At 45.6% G+C, this 20,113-nt stretch overlaps 1 protein-coding gene across 1 annotated transcript in view; it reads right to left on the reverse strand.

Annotated features, from left to right (window-relative positions):
* The window catches only part of POP1 (POP1 ribonuclease P/MRP subunit), a 514,990-nt gene that overhangs the window by 452,981 nt on the left and 41,896 nt on the right, over positions 1-20,113 (reverse strand). The window contains exons 2-4 of the mRNA XM_078686978.1: positions 13,556-13,702; positions 10,901-10,957; positions 8,000-8,175 (exon numbers count right to left, since the gene is read on the reverse strand). Coding sequence (XP_078543104.1) covers positions 8,000-8,175; positions 10,901-10,957; positions 13,556-13,700 — 378 coding nt within the window. The 5' untranslated portion in view covers positions 13,701-13,702. The remainder of the gene's footprint in view (positions 1-7,999; positions 8,176-10,900; positions 10,958-13,555; positions 13,703-20,113) is intronic.

Here is a 20,113-nt window from a genome sequence, read left to right on the forward strand (position 1 = left end):
CTCACCAAAAAAGCCGCTAAACGCTTTAAACACAACTTCCTGAGGTCCCACCCTGAAACCCGCTTTGCCGACACCTACTTCTCACAGATCAATGGATCCCTGAACACCGATATCATCTTCCACACCACATGCAGAGCTCAATGGAGAAAAGCGTTCCTCACCTTACTCACCGTCTCCACCACCAGGAAATCCGCTCATGGCCTAACTCACTCCATCACTTCATCACACCATCCCAACTCTTCCCAGGTAGAGCCACCATCACTATTTACAATAACGGGATGGTCCTATCTCAATCCACAGACAGGAACCTGGAACTACTTGACAACCTGTTCCCCACTTTCATAGAGCACCTCTCCAATCCGCGGACCGACACTCATATTTCCCCCAGTCCTACCACCCCTGACTTCACAGCTCCAACCACCCACAACCTAGCTCAGCACCAGGAAGCTACTATACACTCATCATTCAGAGACACACCTACCACCCCTGACTTCTCAGCTCCCACCAACAACCCTTTTATCCCAGTTCAGCACCAGGTAGGGACCACTCACGCTTCAAACACAGACACAGATCTTTCCCCCTCATACACCACTCGCACCCCCTCCCCCCCTACCGGCCCTCGGACCTCCACGCGTTCCATTAACACTCCTTTCTCCCATGACATCACAGCCGACATTAACACTCCGCTCACCCCTGACATCACAGCTCTCACCGACAACACATCTAACCCAGTTCTGCACCAGGACGACACGCACAATGACAAATCCCACCCTTTATCCCCCCCCCAATTCTCAGTCCCCCACCTCCCTCTAGCTAACTACGCAGAACACACCTCCTCTCTTAATTTAACTCCCCCTCCCCACAACAGGACCATCTCCAATCCCATGTCCCCACCCACTCTCAGCCCCCATTACCCTTCCTGCACCCTCATCTCCACTAACATACACCCATCCTCCACCTTGATCTATCCGCTTACCACCAATGCCCTCACTCATACCACCAACCTCCTCCCTACCTCTTCCACACTCCTCCCGCCCAAACCATCTCCTCTCCCTAACACCATCTCGCACACCAACACAACAGACCCCTGCACCAACACCAGCCCACTCCCCCACCTGCACGCCAATTCACTGGTCAATCATCATTCACCTTTAACTTCCACCCCCTCCTCCAACACCTACCCACGTTGGACAAGATTATGGCCACCCTCATCCAGATCAAAGGAGACATTCACATCCTCAAAGAACTACTATCCACACACACCTTACACCCCTCACCCACCTCCCAACTCCACCACCCCTCCCAACATATCCCCTACCCCTCCGGTTGACTCTCTCACTCAACACTCCCCACACCGGACTTCAATCCCCGCTCGTAATCGCAACAACCGCCCTCGAAGCCCTTGCAACCCCTCACCCACCTCCACCTCCCCTCCCAACATGTTCCCCACCCTTTTGGTTGACTCGCTCACCCAACACTCCCCACACTGGACTTCAATCCCCATTAGCAATCGCAACAACCGCCCTCGTTGCCCCTGCAAACCTCTTTCGGACCTCGACACACTCACTCTCCTCCGCTCATACGACCCAGCCCCACAAAATCACACATCCACGACACACCTCACCATTCCCACGATACACCCAAATCCCCTTAGACCCCCCACACTAAACAGCAGAACCTCCATCCCCAATAACCTTAGAAAAGTCCCTCTCTCTCTAGAACCTTCTACCGCCCTCAACACACCCCGTCTCAAATGCACTCTCCTCAACTGCAGATCGGCCTCGAAACCCTCCGCCGCCATCGCTGATCTCCTCTTAACGCTGGACCTTGACCTAATCATTCTGACTGAAACCTGGCTAACTGAATCCTCGTCACCTATAATGGACATTCTGGTTCCACCCAACTACCACATCATCAGACTTTGACAGGTCAGGCAAAATAGGTGGTGGAATCGCATGCATCTACAGGAACAACCTCTCCGTTCTGAAAGGCAAGTCCTCCTCCCTATCATCCTGTGAATACATCTGCCTCGACATTATTAGTGAGGGCAAACAGTTATGCTCTCTACACAACATTTACCACCCACCCAGAGACAACCTCACCTTTTCCCAACAAATCATGGATATGATTTCAACCAATTCCGGACGGCAGCTCACCCAAATATACCTTGGCGACTTCAACCTCCACTGGAACGATCGCAACGACGCAGTGGTAAATAGTCTTAAAAGTTTCCTCAACGCCCTTGACCTCACCCAAATATGCAACAGCTCGACCCACGAGAAAGGCTCTATCCTCGACCTTATCATCTCCAAAGAGGACTCTATCCAACTCTAGTCCATCCAACCCTGTGACTGGTCAGATCATCATATTATCACATTCTACATCAATGAAAAAGTTAAATCTAACCCGGGTCAATCCTCCAAGCCCAAAGTCTGGAAAAGAGACCTGAAAAAAACTCAACCCAAGCTCTCTGCCTCCTAACAGCTGCAATCTCCTACTCCCACCGACCGGCGCTAAGGACGTTCAATCCCTGACTGACCACTACCTCAACGCTATGACCTCAATAATTAATGAGGCTGCACCTATGCAGCTAAAAAGAGTCTCTACTAAAATCTCCAATCCATGGTACGACGGAAGTCTCAATGAGGATAGACGAGACATGCGAATGGCAGAACGCACCTGGAGATCAGCTCCCTCTGCAATGCACCTAAAAACTCTGAAGAAAAAGAGAAACGCCCATTTCAGGAAAATAAAACGCTCACAACTAGACTTCTTCAGCCTCCAGCTCAACCAAGCAAAAAACCGTCCGAGAAAATTGTTTGAGCTAATCAGAACACAATCCAAGGAACAACCCCAACCACTCAGCACTGTGCGCGAAGCTCCCTCCTGTGAAGACTTCTCTGCTTTCTTTATCCAAAAAACTGACAACATAAAGAGTGATCTCCTCATTGACGCAAGCCTCTACTCCAAACCCCAATGCATAGCACTCACTGAACCAAAAAACAATGCTACATGGTCATCCTTTGGCACCTACTCTGAAGAAGAAATTGGCAAACTGCTCAGCACCTTGAAACCTTCCAATTACCTCACAGACCCCCTTCCTGCTAACGCTGTAAAAGACTTTACCCCTTTGCTTCTCCCACTCTGGACTAAAATTATCAATAGCTCACTTCAACAAGGAACCATACCTGACTCCCTCAAAGTTGGACAAGTCACACCTATACTAAAGAAACCTACAGCTGACCCCTCTGATCTGAACAATTACCGTCCCATTACTAATATCCCCACTCTCGCCAAACTACTGGAAAAATGCGCACAATTACAATTGACTAAACACATTGAACAGTTTGATCTCCTCAACCCTCATCAATCAGGCTTCCGAGCAGGACAGTACAGAAACTGCTATGACTCACATAATTGACGACGCACTTCAAATGCTAGACCAAAACGACACCTGCCTCCTCATCCTTCTTGATCTCTCTTCAGCATTCGACACCGTCAAACATGAGAATTTACTCGAACTACTAAACACAAGAATGGGTTTATCTGGAACTGTTCTCAAGCGGTTCACTTCCTTTCTACACAACAGGTCGCAGAAATTCAAGAGCAACAACCTGATGTCCTTGCCAATACCTGTAACGCTGGGCGTCCCCCAAGGATCCCCCCTATCCCCAACTCTGTTCAACCTAGTTATGGAACCTCTCACCACCCTGCTACAGGCATCCAATGTACACTTTCACATGTACGCCGATGACACCCAACTTTATCTCAAATTACAATCCCCTAAAGACATTTTGCTCCTGAACTCAACGATCAGAATCACCCAATCCTGGCTGGCCGATAACCATCTCAAACTCAATGCTCTGAAAACAGAGTTCCTTCTGATCTCACCTCCAGCGAAGATCTCCACCACTCAAATTTGGCTTAAACACCTAACAGCACTCAATGTCCAACCCACCATCGTGGACTCAGCAAAATCTTTAGGCATAACACTCGACACCAATCTCAACATGCAGCAACATATCAGCAAGGCAACTAAGGGAGCGAACTTCCAAATCAATACCCTGAGGAAACTTAAACCTTTCCTCCCAGCCAAAGACTTCCAAACCGCAGTACAAGCACTAGTCATCCCCCGAATCGAATATGGCAGCGTCGCCCTCTGCGGACTCCCCCTAACTACTACTGCACCCCTAAGAGCTTCTCTAAACGCTGCAGCGAGACTCATCACTGGGTCAAAAAAGCACTCTCATATCTCTCCTGACTTTAAATCCCTGAACTGGCTGCCTTTTGAAGCCAGAATACATCTGAAAATCGCCTGCATGACACACAAGGCGGTACACCTGAACTCTCCCGGCTACCTCACTCAGAAGCTGACAATCTCTGGCGGTGCTAGAAACACTAGAGGCACAAACAATCTTTTGCTGAAACCTCGTAGATTCCGGAAGGAAAAAACCTATAAACGCTCCTTCTCAGGAATGGCACCCAGGATCTGGAACCCACTCCCTCCCGAAACTAGGCTCATCTCTTCCACTACACTCTTTAAGAAAGAAGTAAAAGCTATCCTCATGGCAAAATACACCTGAACTATTACTTCGGACTCTTTTATAGACTCTGCACCGATCTGTACTACCTGTTTGACCCCGTTGTTTATTTGCATTACCTGTATTATTGATTTACATGATTCTGATTTATCTATCAGACTCTGCTCGCTCATGTACTCCTGCTGTGTAAAGCGCTCTGATATCTGCAAAGATCTTGTCCGCGCTATATAAAACTTTCAAAATAAATAAATAAAGTGGAGCTCAGAGAGGTCATTAAGGGGTACCTCACATTTAACAGGACTAAGAGTGTGGAATGGGATGCTTTCAAGGTGGTCACCAGAGTGGACGGTTTGTCCAGGGAGGGAGGCACCAGGAAGAGATTGGAGTCGTAACTGGCTGCTGCGGAGGATAGATCGGCTACGTTTCAACATGGGGAGAGGGTGTCAGGACAGGACCATGGCTCACTCTTGCAGGCACAGCGCTAGGTCGGAGAGATCTGGGATAGCTTGGACTGTCTAGTCCATCGGGAATATCACCAACTCTTACACAGAGGGTGAACTATCGGGGAGACTGTTAGCGTGGTTATTGAAGCAGGAACACCCACCACAGCTGATACTGACGTTGTGCCACCCTGACTGCGATATGGCCACTACACAGGCCAGTGTTAACCAGGTACTATTTCACCACCTAGCTGAAATATATAGTGAGGTCCCAGAAGCAGAATTGCCTGTAGATCAGGGGGTACCTCACAGGTGTCGACTCCCACGCCTCACAGAAGAGCAGAGGGAAGAACTGGAGGCAGCACTCAGCCTAGAGGAACTACAGGAGGTGCTACGAGCCATGGCCCGCTTTAAAACACCAGGACCGGATGGAATTCTACCAGACATGTCCGTATGTTTTGCTTCCATGCTTACTAGAAACCCTACAGGAGGCCAAAGAGGCTTGGTCCATGAAGGAGGCGCAGATAACCCTGCTTCCTAAGCCTCCTATACTTAAGACAGCTGGAGGAGGCAATCCTAGTACTCCTGGAGACATTGGCCTCCTTTGGTGCTGCCTCTGGCCTACATATTAATCATTGGAAATCAATACTGTTCCCACTAGCTGACTTCGCGAGGGAGACACCCCTGTACCTTCCTAAGGTGGAATTGATCTGGGAATGTGACCACTTTAGATATTTGGGCATTCAGGTAGCCCACCAGCCAGATGATTAATACGAGCTGAATATGGGTAGGATCCTTGTGGGACTAAAAAAGTCAGTACAATTCTGCAACAAGCTCCCGTGGCCTGTCATGGGAAGAATGGCTGCATCAAAATGGTGATGCTGCACCGCTGCCTGTATGTCCTGCAGAATTCTTTTTGCAGTATTCCACATTTGACACACTCAATAGCCTACTGACTTCGCTGGTGTAGGCGGAGGGACGGAGCAGAGTTAAGCTAGAAAATCTCAGGCTACACATAGACTCAGGAGGCTTGGGTTTACCAGATTTTAGGTTAGATTACATGGCAGGGTTGTTACAGTATGCAGCGCAGTGGCGCATAGAAGATCGCACAACGGAAAGAGTTACTGGGGGACTAGAACGATCAGTTAAAAAGGTTTTTAAATGATGGGCTTACCCCTCCTGTTGACAGATGGGGAATGGAAAAGAGCTCTGGCACAGGTGGCCGAAGCAACGAGTAAGGCTAGGTTCAAGTTCAGTCAATTTCACTATTTGTACCGCATGTACCCGACCCCGCAGCACTGGGCGCGTTTTACCCCAGAGCTGGTCTCAGCCTGCCCTCGTTGTGGCATGGACCCTGCCACATTCCTCCATATGACATGGTATTGCATACGATTGCAGCAGTACTGGAATCAAGTGGTACAGATTCTTCACTCTGCTTCATCGCTGCAAACAGAAGTCACTTTAAAGCAGTGCTTGTTGGGCGTATTCCCAACTTCGAAGAAATGACATGTATATGGCTTAAATTTTCACTGTTAAGACTGGTTCTCGCAAAAAGACGAATTTGCAATAAATTAAATCCTTTCTGCGCCCCCTACACTGGATAGATGGTGCAATGATATGCGTGTATGGGGACTGGCGGAAGAATGTCGCCTCAGGGCTCACAGAGTAGACGAGAATGCTGAAAGATCTGACTGAATGAGGACAGATGCCGACAGAAGTGTCCTCGACGATAAATCAGGGCAACAATCTCACTGCGCCTGCACAATCACTCACCCACCCACAGCAACTTGACAGCTAGCAGAGTAAGTGTGAAAGCCCACTACACACCAACGCAACATTAATAATGCCAGCATGCCTGTAAACCCAGATAACGATGTTATTGCTGCTGACCACTGCAGGGGAGAGGGGAGTCGGGGAGCTAACTTTTGACGCTCTAATGGTTTATCTGTTAAGTTCGATATAAAAAACTAAAGCACATTGCAGTATAAAGAAAAACACTGGGTGAGTGGAGCAGACCGTAGGTTAGCGTGAGAACTACTATCACAAACGTATGAAGGATTTTTTATGTAAAATAGATATGACAAACGCCTATGATGTGATATGATGCAATGTTGCTAATAAAAAGAAGTAAAAAACAAAAACATAAACTTGTGTAAATATTTTTATACTGAAACACTGTCAGCAATGCAAGTTAAACTCACAGCTCATTGAGTTTTCTTAGAGCACTTAGCCCAATAGTAAAGGCTATGCATTAGTGAATCCTATATACAAGTTTGACCAACTTGTACATAATCAATTGAAATCTTGCTTTATTCCTAGACAACTCTTTTATACATCCATACTGTGGTACTGTCAACTAGCAGCCAAACGGTTGGTGCTGCAGGGATCGGGCCTACCTTTTTGAGGATAGTAATTTCACACCTATGTCTTCTAGTCGTATTGGCTCCCCCACCCTTGCAGTGATGTGCACTTCTTTCTCTAATTTTAGGAAGATTCAAGCAGTTAAAGTGCCATTATAGCACAAGAACGCAAATGGCTGAAGCAGTCTGACACACTGCTGCATGCAGTGGTGGTTAGATGCAAAATGTGAAAGTTGAAGACAAATGGATGGAGAGGGCTGACCATAAGTCCCTCTGTATGCATATACTAATATTTATTAACCATTTTAATTACAGGAGACTGGTGAAACTGCCAACGCTGTTCCTAGGCCAGACCTAAACAGCAGTTGCTTTAATGTAAGCAGAGGCTGGATAAAAAAAAATTTTTTTTTTTAAATCGGCAAATAAGACCAGTAGAGAAGCTATGGTTGAGGGGGAGGGGGCAAAGACAATGAAAGGAAGGAAAGCCATTGGATGAGAAGCAAGCAAATGAGATTAGCAAGAAAGCCATCAAGTGATAAGGAATAGATTAATCCAAAGCCCACTGTAAGCATTGGTATTGTATACAATATGTATTTCCTACAGACAACTTTAGTACAGTGTTGGGACCAAAAACGATTTGCAATAATAGTTACCATACCTCTTTCTTTGCCATCTCACGCAGGCGTCGTGGAAGGCGTTTGACATCATGTCCCATGGCACGCCTTCGCATGTGTTTGGGTAAAGACTGGAATATCTGAGTGTTCGATGCCTTCCGGGAGACAGTTTTCAGCATGACACTAATTTCCGCAGCACGGGCTTCAGCAAACCTGGTTGCTGAAATGAAACCGCAATTTAAATTGAAATTAAACAATACAGGTCAAATAATATTTAAGAATACAATAACATGCAAAAAAAAGTAGAACAAAAAAAAGTTCTGGAGGAGTAAAAACGGACTTGCGAACTTATATGAAAATAAATACATGCTATAAATGATGACTGGCAATATGGTTGGAGTGTAACTTTTCATTCATGGAGTCAGTAGATCATGTTAGAGCTACATACTCTGTTAACAGAGATCAAAGCCCAGAAATCTGACTAAAATATGTATATGGAGCTGCAGTAACAATAACACCATTATTCAACTAAGGCCTACAACATTACTCACTCGAAGATCTCTTAATGTCCTTGATTGTAGTCAGACGTGAAACATGTGGAAGCAGGGCTAACCCATTCATGCGTTCCTACACACTAGGAGCAAGCCACACTCACACATTACAACCTAGGGTACCCAGACATCCTGGACAGACATTGTTTTCAGAGAACGGTCCTCGCCTCTTGATGCTTTCCTCAATTTGCAATACATGTCCTGGTTTTTGGGACAAACGTCAAGTCATTCTGCAAAGCAGTAGTGAAAAGTATGGCTAAAGTCTAAAACAACTTAATGTATCTATTTCTTTCAGGCAGCGCAGCAAGTAGTCAGAAGCATGCTCCCAGCTCAAGGGACAGGGAGGAGATCCTGCCATAGCTAAGGTTATGCAAATGCAGCTTGTAAATGAAGAGTTCACAGAACCCATTTTAGAACGTTTTGGGGGATTTCAGTGTTTGCAAGTCACTGCTGCACAGTGTGCATATGATATATATAACACATCTCGATCATGGTCACCCTTTGGTCCTATTTCCTCATCTAGCTCATCTCGGTTTTTGCTTCTTAACAATTATGGGGAGCAATTGCAGCCAAATTTACTCTTAAGGCCATGTAATGCTCATGGCTTCATACATGCGTGATGTCATAAATTAGGTCATAAAACATCACTGAAGCTGCAAATGATTAATCAATTCCAGATCATTGAGCAGACAACACTGCCTTGTTTTGGAGCATATGTACTGCAGCAAAATCCGCAAGTGGTAATCAATACTTACAACTATGAATAATGTCAGAGGGTATGAACAGAGAGTACACGTTTACAGAAGTCATTATTACATATTGAATTAAAAAGAGCACCAATTACTTTAATAGCCACAAATGGTCATCTGGTCGGTTTGAGGGCATGTGCCATGCAGGAGGCAGACCTAGATGCCTAGCAGATTTGGGTTGTTTTGGGTGAGGGATTCATTCTAACTGTAATGTTCCTTTACTGAAACTGAATTATGAATACTTTTAAATTACTTTAATCAGGAACCGATATCAGTAGATAAAATAAGTCATGGGGAGGAGTTTTTTTAAGTACATTGTTGGTTTTGAAATGATACATTCTAAGTACCACCTTGCATTTGTGTATAGCAATGCCCCAGGAACCCACTGGGCACCACAGACTTCAACCAATCCCAGAAGGTTCGGAGTGAAAGACATGCGGTCAGCCACAGCCTCCATCAAGATCCTTCACTCAGGGCCCTGCCACAAGTATCCCCGATGCCCAGGAGGCACTTGGACGGGGAACTAATGTTTTCCTCATACAGATTTAGAAAACAAGCTTCAGAGAGGTCACCAATTAGGTAAATACTGAAGCAATATGCAAGGTCACCAAAAATATCAAAGGTAATTTCAGATGCCATCTGTAATTCATAGCTATGTATTATAGCTATGAATTATAGTTGTAACACTGCACTACCATCTGGATTTCCATACAAGACACACAGCAAGAAGGCTGTATATCCACTCCTAGCAGACAGATATGGAAAAAAAGATTTTAGGCTTAGGTTTGACAGTGTGAACACCTAAACAGACTGGTCTCCAATATGCAGTGAGCTTTGGGTGCACACCTTTAGGCCACTGGCATAAAGGCTCTTTCAGCCATTAGCTTGAGACTGCATCAATAACATCCTACCTTAACACAGAGAAGCACTGCTCTCACCTAATGCTACTGGTTGTTTTTGTGATATCCTTCTGCCTCCAATGGAATGCCATCATTGCAATGAATGAATGAAGGAGTATTTTAAGTCGGTCTGTCACCACATTGCTAATGAATGCACACATTTTTTATAGCATACCAGTCTATACATGTGTTAGCACAACGTGGTCCTACTCATTAAGTAAAATCAATAAAAACAGACTCCTGCCGAGCACCTTAGTCCCCCCTCCTTCCCAGGATGCAGAAAGATGGAACATCTCTAATGTGACCTGATCCTCACCCACCTGCTTTTTGTAGAGAACTAGGGAAGCTCCCAACTGCTCCAATTGGTCAATGTAATCGGAGGGCTCATGTCAACTCCAACAGGATACCTCACATTGCTCCCCGGCACGTTTATTTTGCTAAAATAAGCACTGATTGCGCATTCCTGTTACCAACTACTGCTGAACATATCACAACGAGTTTCTAACTCCTGCCACCTCTAAGTGGGAGCCTCTCCCTTTGTGTTTTGAGCTCAAAAGGAGTAACTGAGCTAGTCAACGAGTGCCTTAAGATATTCCTGAGGCACCAACGGTAAAGAGTACATGCTCTGGACACTGCCCAGGAAAAGGCCAACAACTTTGATTAAACAGGTAGATAATGAAGACATGTTCAGAAGAAATTAAACAGGATATTCAGGGAAGAGGTATGGTAAAAGCTGGAATACTTACCAGTTATATATCTGGGGGTTTCCAGAGCCTTGTGATCATGAAAGCCAGTCGGAAAGTCTAGAACAGAATAGAGAAACCTCTTATTAAGGTATAACGAACAGAAGAAAGAAAAGCATTTCAATATCCTCAGTGGCATTTGAAAGGTATCTACCTAAAAGCTAGTCACCATGAATTTCCCTACACTGCACATGTGTAAGAACGTAGCACGAACAAAAAGACAGGAATTTGCTACTTTCTGATATCACAACAAATTGAAAAGTAGTTTTGACTTTTAGGAGCTCTAATCGGTCCGACTGTCATAGCCGCTCAAATCCATTACAGTGGTTACAGAACCAGAGGGAAGCCACTGTTTCAAAGCTATAATCATCCTGCACTTGGTGATGGGTCTGGAGTGCAGGCTGGATGAGGCTTAAACTGAGACAGTAAATCTTCAATTCAAGGTGCAATCAGCCAGGAGCGATTTACATACATTTCACAAAAGCGGTAGGGTAGAAAGTCCTGGCAGGAATTCACAAGGCAAACAATGGATCAGCCAAGCAAAGATAAAAAGTGAAATCCCCCACAACAAGGGAGCCAATGAAAAGGGTGTAATCTAAATTAGTCCAAAACACTTGGAAGCAAATAGTCTTTGTTTGGGTAAGGGACATCAACACAAAATCGTAGATGAAAAAGGGAAGGCCAGTCACAGAGGATATTGGTTAGAATTCAACAAACTAAACGAAAATAAACAAAAAACCTTGAAGATTTATCAACAGAAAGGAAGCATGTGTTGGAAATGGACCACGAGGTGGAGGATGGGTTTGAAGACGAGGGGAGTCGAGCATCTAAAGGAAGTCTGTGCATAGTTAAAACGTAGACAACCAGTCAAAATAGCAAATAAAAATGGTGGGATTAAGAATTTTAACAGAGAAAAAAAACTGTTTACAGCCTGGGGAGTCCACACAAATAAAAACTTTCATTTTTTAATTTCTGAACACTCCCAAATCCTCCAAAGACCTTTGCACACCACTGCCCAACATAGCACAGTATGAAGACAGTTATGCTGGAGACAGAGGATGCTTATTCACAGGTTGGACATTCCTTGCTGTGCCTCTGCACGAGTCCAGCAGGCCACTTGCAATTCTATTTGTTAGGCTTGAGAGAAGCAGAAGACTCCAGGGATTGGTACAGATCAATTTTTCTGTCACTATTCACCACTCTTCAATCCATGCAGCATTCCCTCTGTAAAATCTTTGTGCAACTTGCAATCTTACTAGTTAAGACATGTTTTCTTCCTTTTCTTTGAAAATTCTCTAAAAAGACTGAGGATTTATAAAGCAGACAGATTTTATATCTAAAATCATATTTTGTCCAACGTATGAAGCAAAATGGCATTGCCCTTCCGTTTCCCCTGAGGACTTGGAGTTTGGCTGCCAAGTGCATAGATCGAGCTACGCTACCCTTGAGGCCGCACACCAAATCTTAGGCATTCATGGGCTGCAATTAAAGATCAGACAGGCGTGTTTAGAGGTCTTCCTTCACAAATCTGAATTTTGCATTACAGTACAGTGCCTGTAAAACACCGTCAACTGAATGCACCAAACATGCACCCCACACTGCTATTGCCAAGGATCGTGTTCGCCCTCAGACATGGCACTGAAATCTCCATTAACCCCCAGAGACTGGCAGATGACATTCCTACCAATCATGCAAGATAGATGATGGTCAGGAGATTAGGGATCGTGAGGGACGACAAACATTGATCACTAGTCCTAGCTCCTGCTCAAAATTTGAATTATAGTTCTTGTTCAGGAGGGCAGCAGGGGGCGGTCTAGTCAATATTCTAGTCTTTAGTGGGCTGCGCACAATGCCTTTTTCTACCCTACAAAGCCAAGCACATGAAGGTAGAGCCTGGAAGCGTTTACCACTAGTCTCCGCCCTGGTCTTACTCTTCCAAAGTTAGCTTCTTCCCAGTCCCACCCACTCCTTACATCAAGGGGAAAGGGTGGGGTGCAGGGGAAACGCACATTTAACACACAAAAGGATAGACCGAGAGAGGCTAGTATTTTGCAGCTGGAAGAGACTGTGAATGGTGCCTAATGAGGGGTGCAATCTTTTTGAAAGGCCTTAAAAATAGGCCTGGACGAAATTACATTTAAGGAGTTGTAAATCTGGGACTTTCGTGTCATATGAAATTACAGCACATTGCATAATTAAGCGCAGTTTTTGGTAAAAACCAAAAAAACGCGGAAACAGAATGTAAGCAACTGTTCGTGGTGATTTTCTTCCTGCACTTGTTTTTGCATGAAGTGCATCAAAAATTGACACAAGGACACATTGCGCTCTAAAATATGCTACATGACAGATTTGCATTTTGTGCGGTTTTGCTAAAATGTCATGAAATTAGGCAAAAGCAAATGATGCAAACTTTGCACACCCCTAGTTAAGGGGTGGGAGCATTTTTATGCATCTTCACTTTGCCTCCAACTCAGAATACATGCTCTTTAACACTTCATTTAGACAATCCAAGAGCAATGATTATTTAATTCCACCCACTTGTGTTGTCAATGAAAATTAAAATAGGAGGTAATTTCGAGACGGTTTCTAACCGTCAAATACTACTACCCAGTATAGCTTAAGATTCTTCACTCAAATTCACTAGCACACCAGGCATACCTGTTCCCTGGGACCGAAAATGTTCTCCTCCACCTCGGTTATAAAGTTGCACACTGCGATCGGCTTGATCGTTGGATGGGAACTTCACATTGGAAGGCTGGTTTTTCATTTTGTTTGCATATCTCTTTTTCTTTGCGTTAGACATTTCTGAAAATAAAAACGGCGCTGTTAACAGAGAGTTGAATAACACATGAAACTCTAACAGCCATAGTTCTAGAGTTGAAGCTTCACTTACAGAGCATGAGTAAAGGAATCAGTGAGTGACAAAAACCCAAAGGCCAACACAAACCTAAGGAAAAACAGAGCATGTGAGAAGCGTCTGTATGCTTTACGATTTAATGCTTTTTTCTGAAAACAATGAGGGCTTCTAGATTTTTAATAGCCAATAAATACTTTCATCCGATCACTTCTAGATTACCATAAGGTGCCATTTCCTAAAAACAGACTTCAGCCACGAAAATTCTAAACACAAAGGATGTGCAGAATTATAAGACAGGGAGAGTGCAATAGTGCGAAAACCATACTAAAGACAAAGCACTACAATGTGTTTCGGAGCATTATAGCTGTTTCTACAACCGATACAAACTGTCTCATTCAAAGCATGGTGCAATGCTCTGGTGAAAATAAGGGATAGAGTCTTGGAAGGGGAGAAGGGAGGCAGCTGACGCAGTCTAGATGTGTCAACTGGCTGCTTACAACAATGTTGAACATATGTTGAGCCGAGTTACCTCCATGTGACAGACCTCCATTGGGGATGCAAGTGGGGAGGCTTAGAGTGGTTTCGATAATACTTAAAATATTGAGTAACCACATAAGAATGAAGTATGTTTTAATGTTTTTGTGACCAGTGTTTACTATTGGGACAGGGTTGTCCCTTATAGTGAGCATTCATGCTCTCCTGCCAAGTGCCAGAGTACATGTATCTGGTACCCTGGTCCTCGAATGGCCCTGGCGTCATACTAGTTTACAGAATGTGCAGAGGACTAGGCATCTACATTCACATGAGTGAGGTCCTGGACCGGTATTGTGACCTGAAAGGGGGTATAAAGCATGCCTTAATTGACAAGACAGTGGTCCTCAGTTCTAGTCATGGGTTTAGCACATAGTAATGGTGACGACATAGTGTTTTGTGACTCCACACTTGTAAGACCACCTTTATATCTGTGTCACTAGCATGATGGCCCGACCCACTCGTGTAAAGTTCCACTTCTATTCACTTACTCGACTCCTAGAGCTAAAATCCCAAGTGTATGTTGTACGTGGTTGTGTGCATAGCCTGTGTGGGGGATGCAAGGCATGGATGTGAGCATGAGAGATGGATGCCAGTGGGAAACATTCTAGATATCCTAACCCTGGCCTTTTGTACTAGACAGTGGGGAGGTTGTTTTGCCGAGGAGTAGAAGTGTATTGCTCAAATTTCTGAAGCTAGAGGAAAGAGACTTAAGGCACCGAAGTGAGGAGAGGGGAGACCAGGCTCTTTTAAATATTCAATTAGGCTCGTTGATTGACAGAGAGCTGCTTGAGTCTTCCAGAACATTGCTATTTAGAGATGGTGGAGCTGACGGGTGGAAATGCAGACTATGTTGTGCAAAGTTAATTTATTGGACTCATTAGGTGAGGCTAAGCCTTTCCCTGATCACACTTTCAGTTAGGCTGGCAGCCAAGTGCAGAAACCCCACAACTCTTTGTGCCTCTATTGGGGGCACCTGGCTGGAGATTACCCTGCTGAGAGAGGCATCTGCCCACCAAAAATAATGTGTCTCAAAGGAAGCCTGGCAAGACACTTGAAAGAAGAACCACTTCAAACCAGTAATGAAGATGCGGACAGGGGATACACATCTTTGGTCTGATTTTGCTGTATAAAGGTGGGACCCTACTACACTACTTGTTGTTCCATTCCCAAGTCCTCCATGGCCAATGACAGGCATGTTCCAGAGAGTACTCAGAGGACTGCTCGCCAACCAGAACTGGTGTCAGTCTTGACGGCCAGCTTCCCAGAGGTGAGGAGACACCTAACCCTCTTGCTGTAAGAGTAGTAGCCCTAAAATAAAATCGGGAAACAGCGTTTACAAAGCAGCATGAACCACGCATGCCATTGCACTGAAAGCGTTACTACACGCGTCTTTACCATGTATTCGCCTTTACCACGAACAATTTACATATTTCACAGGTAAGCCGATAAATAGATAATGTTTTAGGGTGGCAAAGGTATTTTTAGGGTTTTTGGGTGGGTGTGAGTTTTTTTGGTAGCAATGGGATTTTTGAGGTTTAGGGTGGGTATGAGATTTTGGGTGGCAAGAGAATTTTTAGGGTGGGTAAGGGTTGGTGGTGGTTAAAAAAAAATATATAATATAAAATAAATATTTGTGTATATATCACATATACACCCACATCTAATTAAAAAGAAATTCCCACATGTGTGCATAAAAATACATATAAAGAAAAAGAAATTAAAAGCATATGCCTTTACCATGCATGTTTATACAATGAAAATTTAAGTATTTCACAGGGGACTATAAAGCCTCGAAATATACACACACAATATATAAATTCATTATATATTACACACACACACACACACACACACACACACACACACACACACACATATATACATATACACATACAGACACCTGTGCGTGTGTGTAACACTTATCTGCTAAAAACATACATTTACGTTGTTAAGGCACATATGTGGTAAAGGCATGTGTAGTAAAAACATGGTCATGGTAATGACCGGGTTGTAAAGGCATATGTTGTAATTGCTTGCGTGGTTCCGTCACACAACCAAATAAATCACAGAGAAACCGACCTGCCTGTTGAGAGGGAATAAGCGGGTCAACCCTTTAGGAGCGACGTGCAGATTAGCCCAGGTATCGGAAGGACATCCATAGGTAGAAAACTTAGGACAGAGATCTGCAGACATTGATATCTGTGGGCCTCAAGTCTCTACACAGCAGTTACAGATGGGAACCATGAAGACTCAGACCGTGGTCACAGAGGCCTATTTGAGGGATGTGATATCAAGTCAATATCAGGCCTGTACATGGCTGTATCTTCAACAGATGATCCAACTGTGTGTGGCCGCTCCACAAACAGAAGATCAGCCTGTGTGGCAGGCAGCACGGAGCCCTGAGAATCAGCTCGGGGGAGGCCATGCACCTAGCCTGGAGAATCAGGCTGTGCAGTGCTCCAGGCTTCACCTATGACTCTTAACTCCAGTCTGCTCAACAGTTACAGATCACTGGGGACCATGCCAATGCAGAACCCCTGGTTCTGCATCTTTTGGGAAGGCACCCCAGCAATCAGCATGGAGATATTTGATGGAGTTGAGGGTAGCACACCACTTCTTATAAACTAACAGACTTTGCCAAGCACTTTAAGGGAAGAGACCATAATCATGCTCACCATATGTTATGTTATTGGTTTTTATTGTGCGCACAGCTACTCCAGCTAAGGAGCGTCCTGGCGCATTTGACAAGAGTGCATAAGAAACATAACACAGCTAAAAGAGAACCAGGGGGAACCACTCTAAAATACATAACAAAGACTGGGGGTGAGAAACTAAAACAAGAATGTTTTCAAGGTTTTCCTAAAAGCCATAAGATCCTCTAACAGGCGCAATTCCACCGGGAGAGAGTTCCAGGCTGAGGCCGCCTTTACACCAAAGGAACGGCCGCCCATGCGGCAAAGCCTGTATCTGGGGACTACAACCAGGGCCTGGCCCTGGGAGCGAAGAGTACGAGTAGGGACATAAAGGGAAAGAGAGCCAGACAAGATTTCAGGGCCTATGCCTCTCAAGAACTTAAAAGCCAGGCAGAGTACTTTGAAAAGAATACGCTTCCTTATAGGGAGCCAATGTAGGGAGCGAAGAACATTCGCCACCGAACAGAATTTAGGGAGGCCGACAATCGCCCTGGCTGCGGCATTTTGTACCCGTTGTAATCGGGTAAGCTCAGCCTGATTGGCCCCGGCGAGAAGAGAACTCGCGTAATCCAGGCGAGAGATGACAGTGGCCTGGATTACTAACTGTCTGGTTGGGGCATCAAAGTACTTAAGAACAGGTCTTAAGCCTCTCAACAGACCAAAGCAACAAGCCGCTGTTCTTTTAGTATGTCCTACGAAGGTCAGACCCGCGTCTAACCACACTCCCAGATTTTCAGCTCCAAAACCGGCGCCGGGGATGGTCCCAACTCAGATGGCCACCATTGATCACCCCAGAGTTCCGCTCCCCTACCAACAACCATGACTTCTGTTTTAGTGGCATTCAGCTGGAGACAGTTCCCTGTCAGCCAGCTAGCCACCGCCTTCAGTCCATCCTGAAACCTGGGGGCATCTACTTCCGCATCCCCGCTGAGAGTAACCGCCAGCTGTGTGTCGTCGGCATATGAGACCAAGGTTAGGCCCCACTGCCTAGCGACATCAGCTAGCGGTCTCACGTAGAGATTAAACAACGTGGGACTCAGCGAGGATCCCTGCGGAACCCCCATGGCCAGTGGTTGGAAGTTGGACTTGAAGGGAGAGATGGAAACACAGAAGGAACGATTGCCAAGGTAGGAGCGGAACCACTGTAGAGCCTGTCCGCCGACACCTATCTCCTCGAGCCTATGCAGGAGGATGCTGTGAGAGACTGTGTCGAAGGCGGCGCTGAGATCTAACAATATCAGCGCCGCCGTCTGTCCAGCATCCAGCACCGCCCGGAGATGTTCCACCATCACAAGGAGGGCGGTCTCCGTGCTGTGCCCAGCACGGAAGCCGTTTTGTGTGGGGTCGAGGACATTGGTTCGTGCGAGATACTCAGACAGGGCTAAGTTGACATGGGCCTCTGTTATCTTCGCCGGCCAGGGCAGCAGCGAGATGGGACGATAGTTTTCGGGCTTAGATGGATCCACGGAAGGCTTTTTGAGGATGGGAGACACCACCGCCTGCTTCCACTTAGTTGGAACCACCCCTGCCTCCAAAGATAGGTTGACAAAGGAACACACAACGGTGCGTCCCATAAAGGCCTGCTCTCTAAACAGAGCAGGTCTAACTGGATCGGATGGAGAGCCAGATTTAATTCGCAAAGCGAGTTTGTCAAACCCATCTAAAGGAAGAGGGGGAAAGGAAAGCAGGGTGGTGGAATGTGGCGTCGCATTAGAACTTCCCAAGTCGATCCCTGTGTTAGGGAATGCCCGATAGATTGTTTGGACTTTCCCCAGAAAGTACGCAGCCAGGGATTCACAGTGGGAGGTGGAACTCACCACTACAGAGGAAGTTCGCTTTGCTACCAGATCCTTCACGGCCTTGAAGATGGTCTTCGACGGGTTTGGGCTACAGCGAAATTCTGCAGCATAGTAAGCTGCCCGAGCTCGACAAATAGCCCGATGGTAAATCTTGGTGGATACAGCATATGCAGCTTTTAAATCAGCTCCATATGTCTTCCGCCAAGCTCTTTCTGCCCGTCTGCAGGCTCCCTTCAAGGCACGCAGGGCACTGTCGTACCAGGGGCTCGACTCTCTAGTACTGATTTTACTCGATATGATGGGAATCAGAGTGTCGAGAGCCCTGGTAGTCCAGGAGCAGAAGCGGTCATACCCCTCCTCCACATCTTCCAGTGGACCCAACGGATCTTCCGCTAGAAGGTGGTGAAAGTCCTCTAGCCTAAGTTTATTCCACAGTCTCCTTGGCACACATCTCACCGACGGGATGGAAGGGGTCGTCGGAGTGGGACACAGAATGGTCACCAAAAAATGGTCGGTCCATGTTAACGGAGAAATAGATGTAATTTTAGTCCCCGGCAAGTTGGTAAAAAAGGGGTCAAGAATATGACCCCCTATGTGGGTAGGCTGCGAGACCAGCTGAACAAGCTGAAAGGCCTCTAAGTCAGCGGTGATGCTGCGAACCGCCAAGTTGGAGGGTGTGTCGAAATGTAAGTTCAGGTCGCCCAAGATAGAATAATTGGCACACCCTGTGACCAGTATAGGAAGGAGTAACCACTTAAGACAAAGGGAAATCGGAGGGGATAATGGCTAGAGCGGCCACTCTCCCCATCAGTGCTTATTACACTAAATTGTGTGACTAGATTGGTGTGTGATATTCTGTTAAGGTGTGCACTTTGGACTTTTTCATTTGACGGCTGCTGTGAACTTGGAGCTCAAACCCCACACTACCTCCCCGAGAAGAATGTGACTGCACTGTAAATGAAATGCTGAAAGGGGTTGTACATTGCCCAACATTCATATCCAGTAACACGAACAGCTGGGTCATCAGAAACAAATGACCCCAAACCCACGGATGAGATCCTGTGGTCCCAGTTTAACTCCCAGCCTACTAAACCGGGTCAGACACTGATCTTTGTAACAATCTATGGCCTGGAATTTCATTCCTATACAGATAAAGATCTGTATCTTACTACAGAGCTAAAGGTGTCTCCTGACCAAAAAAGCAGCACACTGTTACACTTAATCCAAGTATATACCAAAAATATTGTGGAGATTAAAGTTATTTAAATGTTTAGGGTAAAGGATATTTTATTAAAACTATTCCTTTCCCATTTGAGCTCTAGAGTTTCTAGGT

Source organism: Lissotriton helveticus, chromosome 4_1 (genome assembly GCF_964261635.1).
Source record: "Lissotriton helveticus chromosome 4_1, aLisHel1.1, whole genome shotgun sequence".
In the NCBI taxonomy this organism is placed as follows: Eukaryota; Metazoa; Chordata; class Amphibia; order Caudata; family Salamandridae; genus Lissotriton; species Lissotriton helveticus.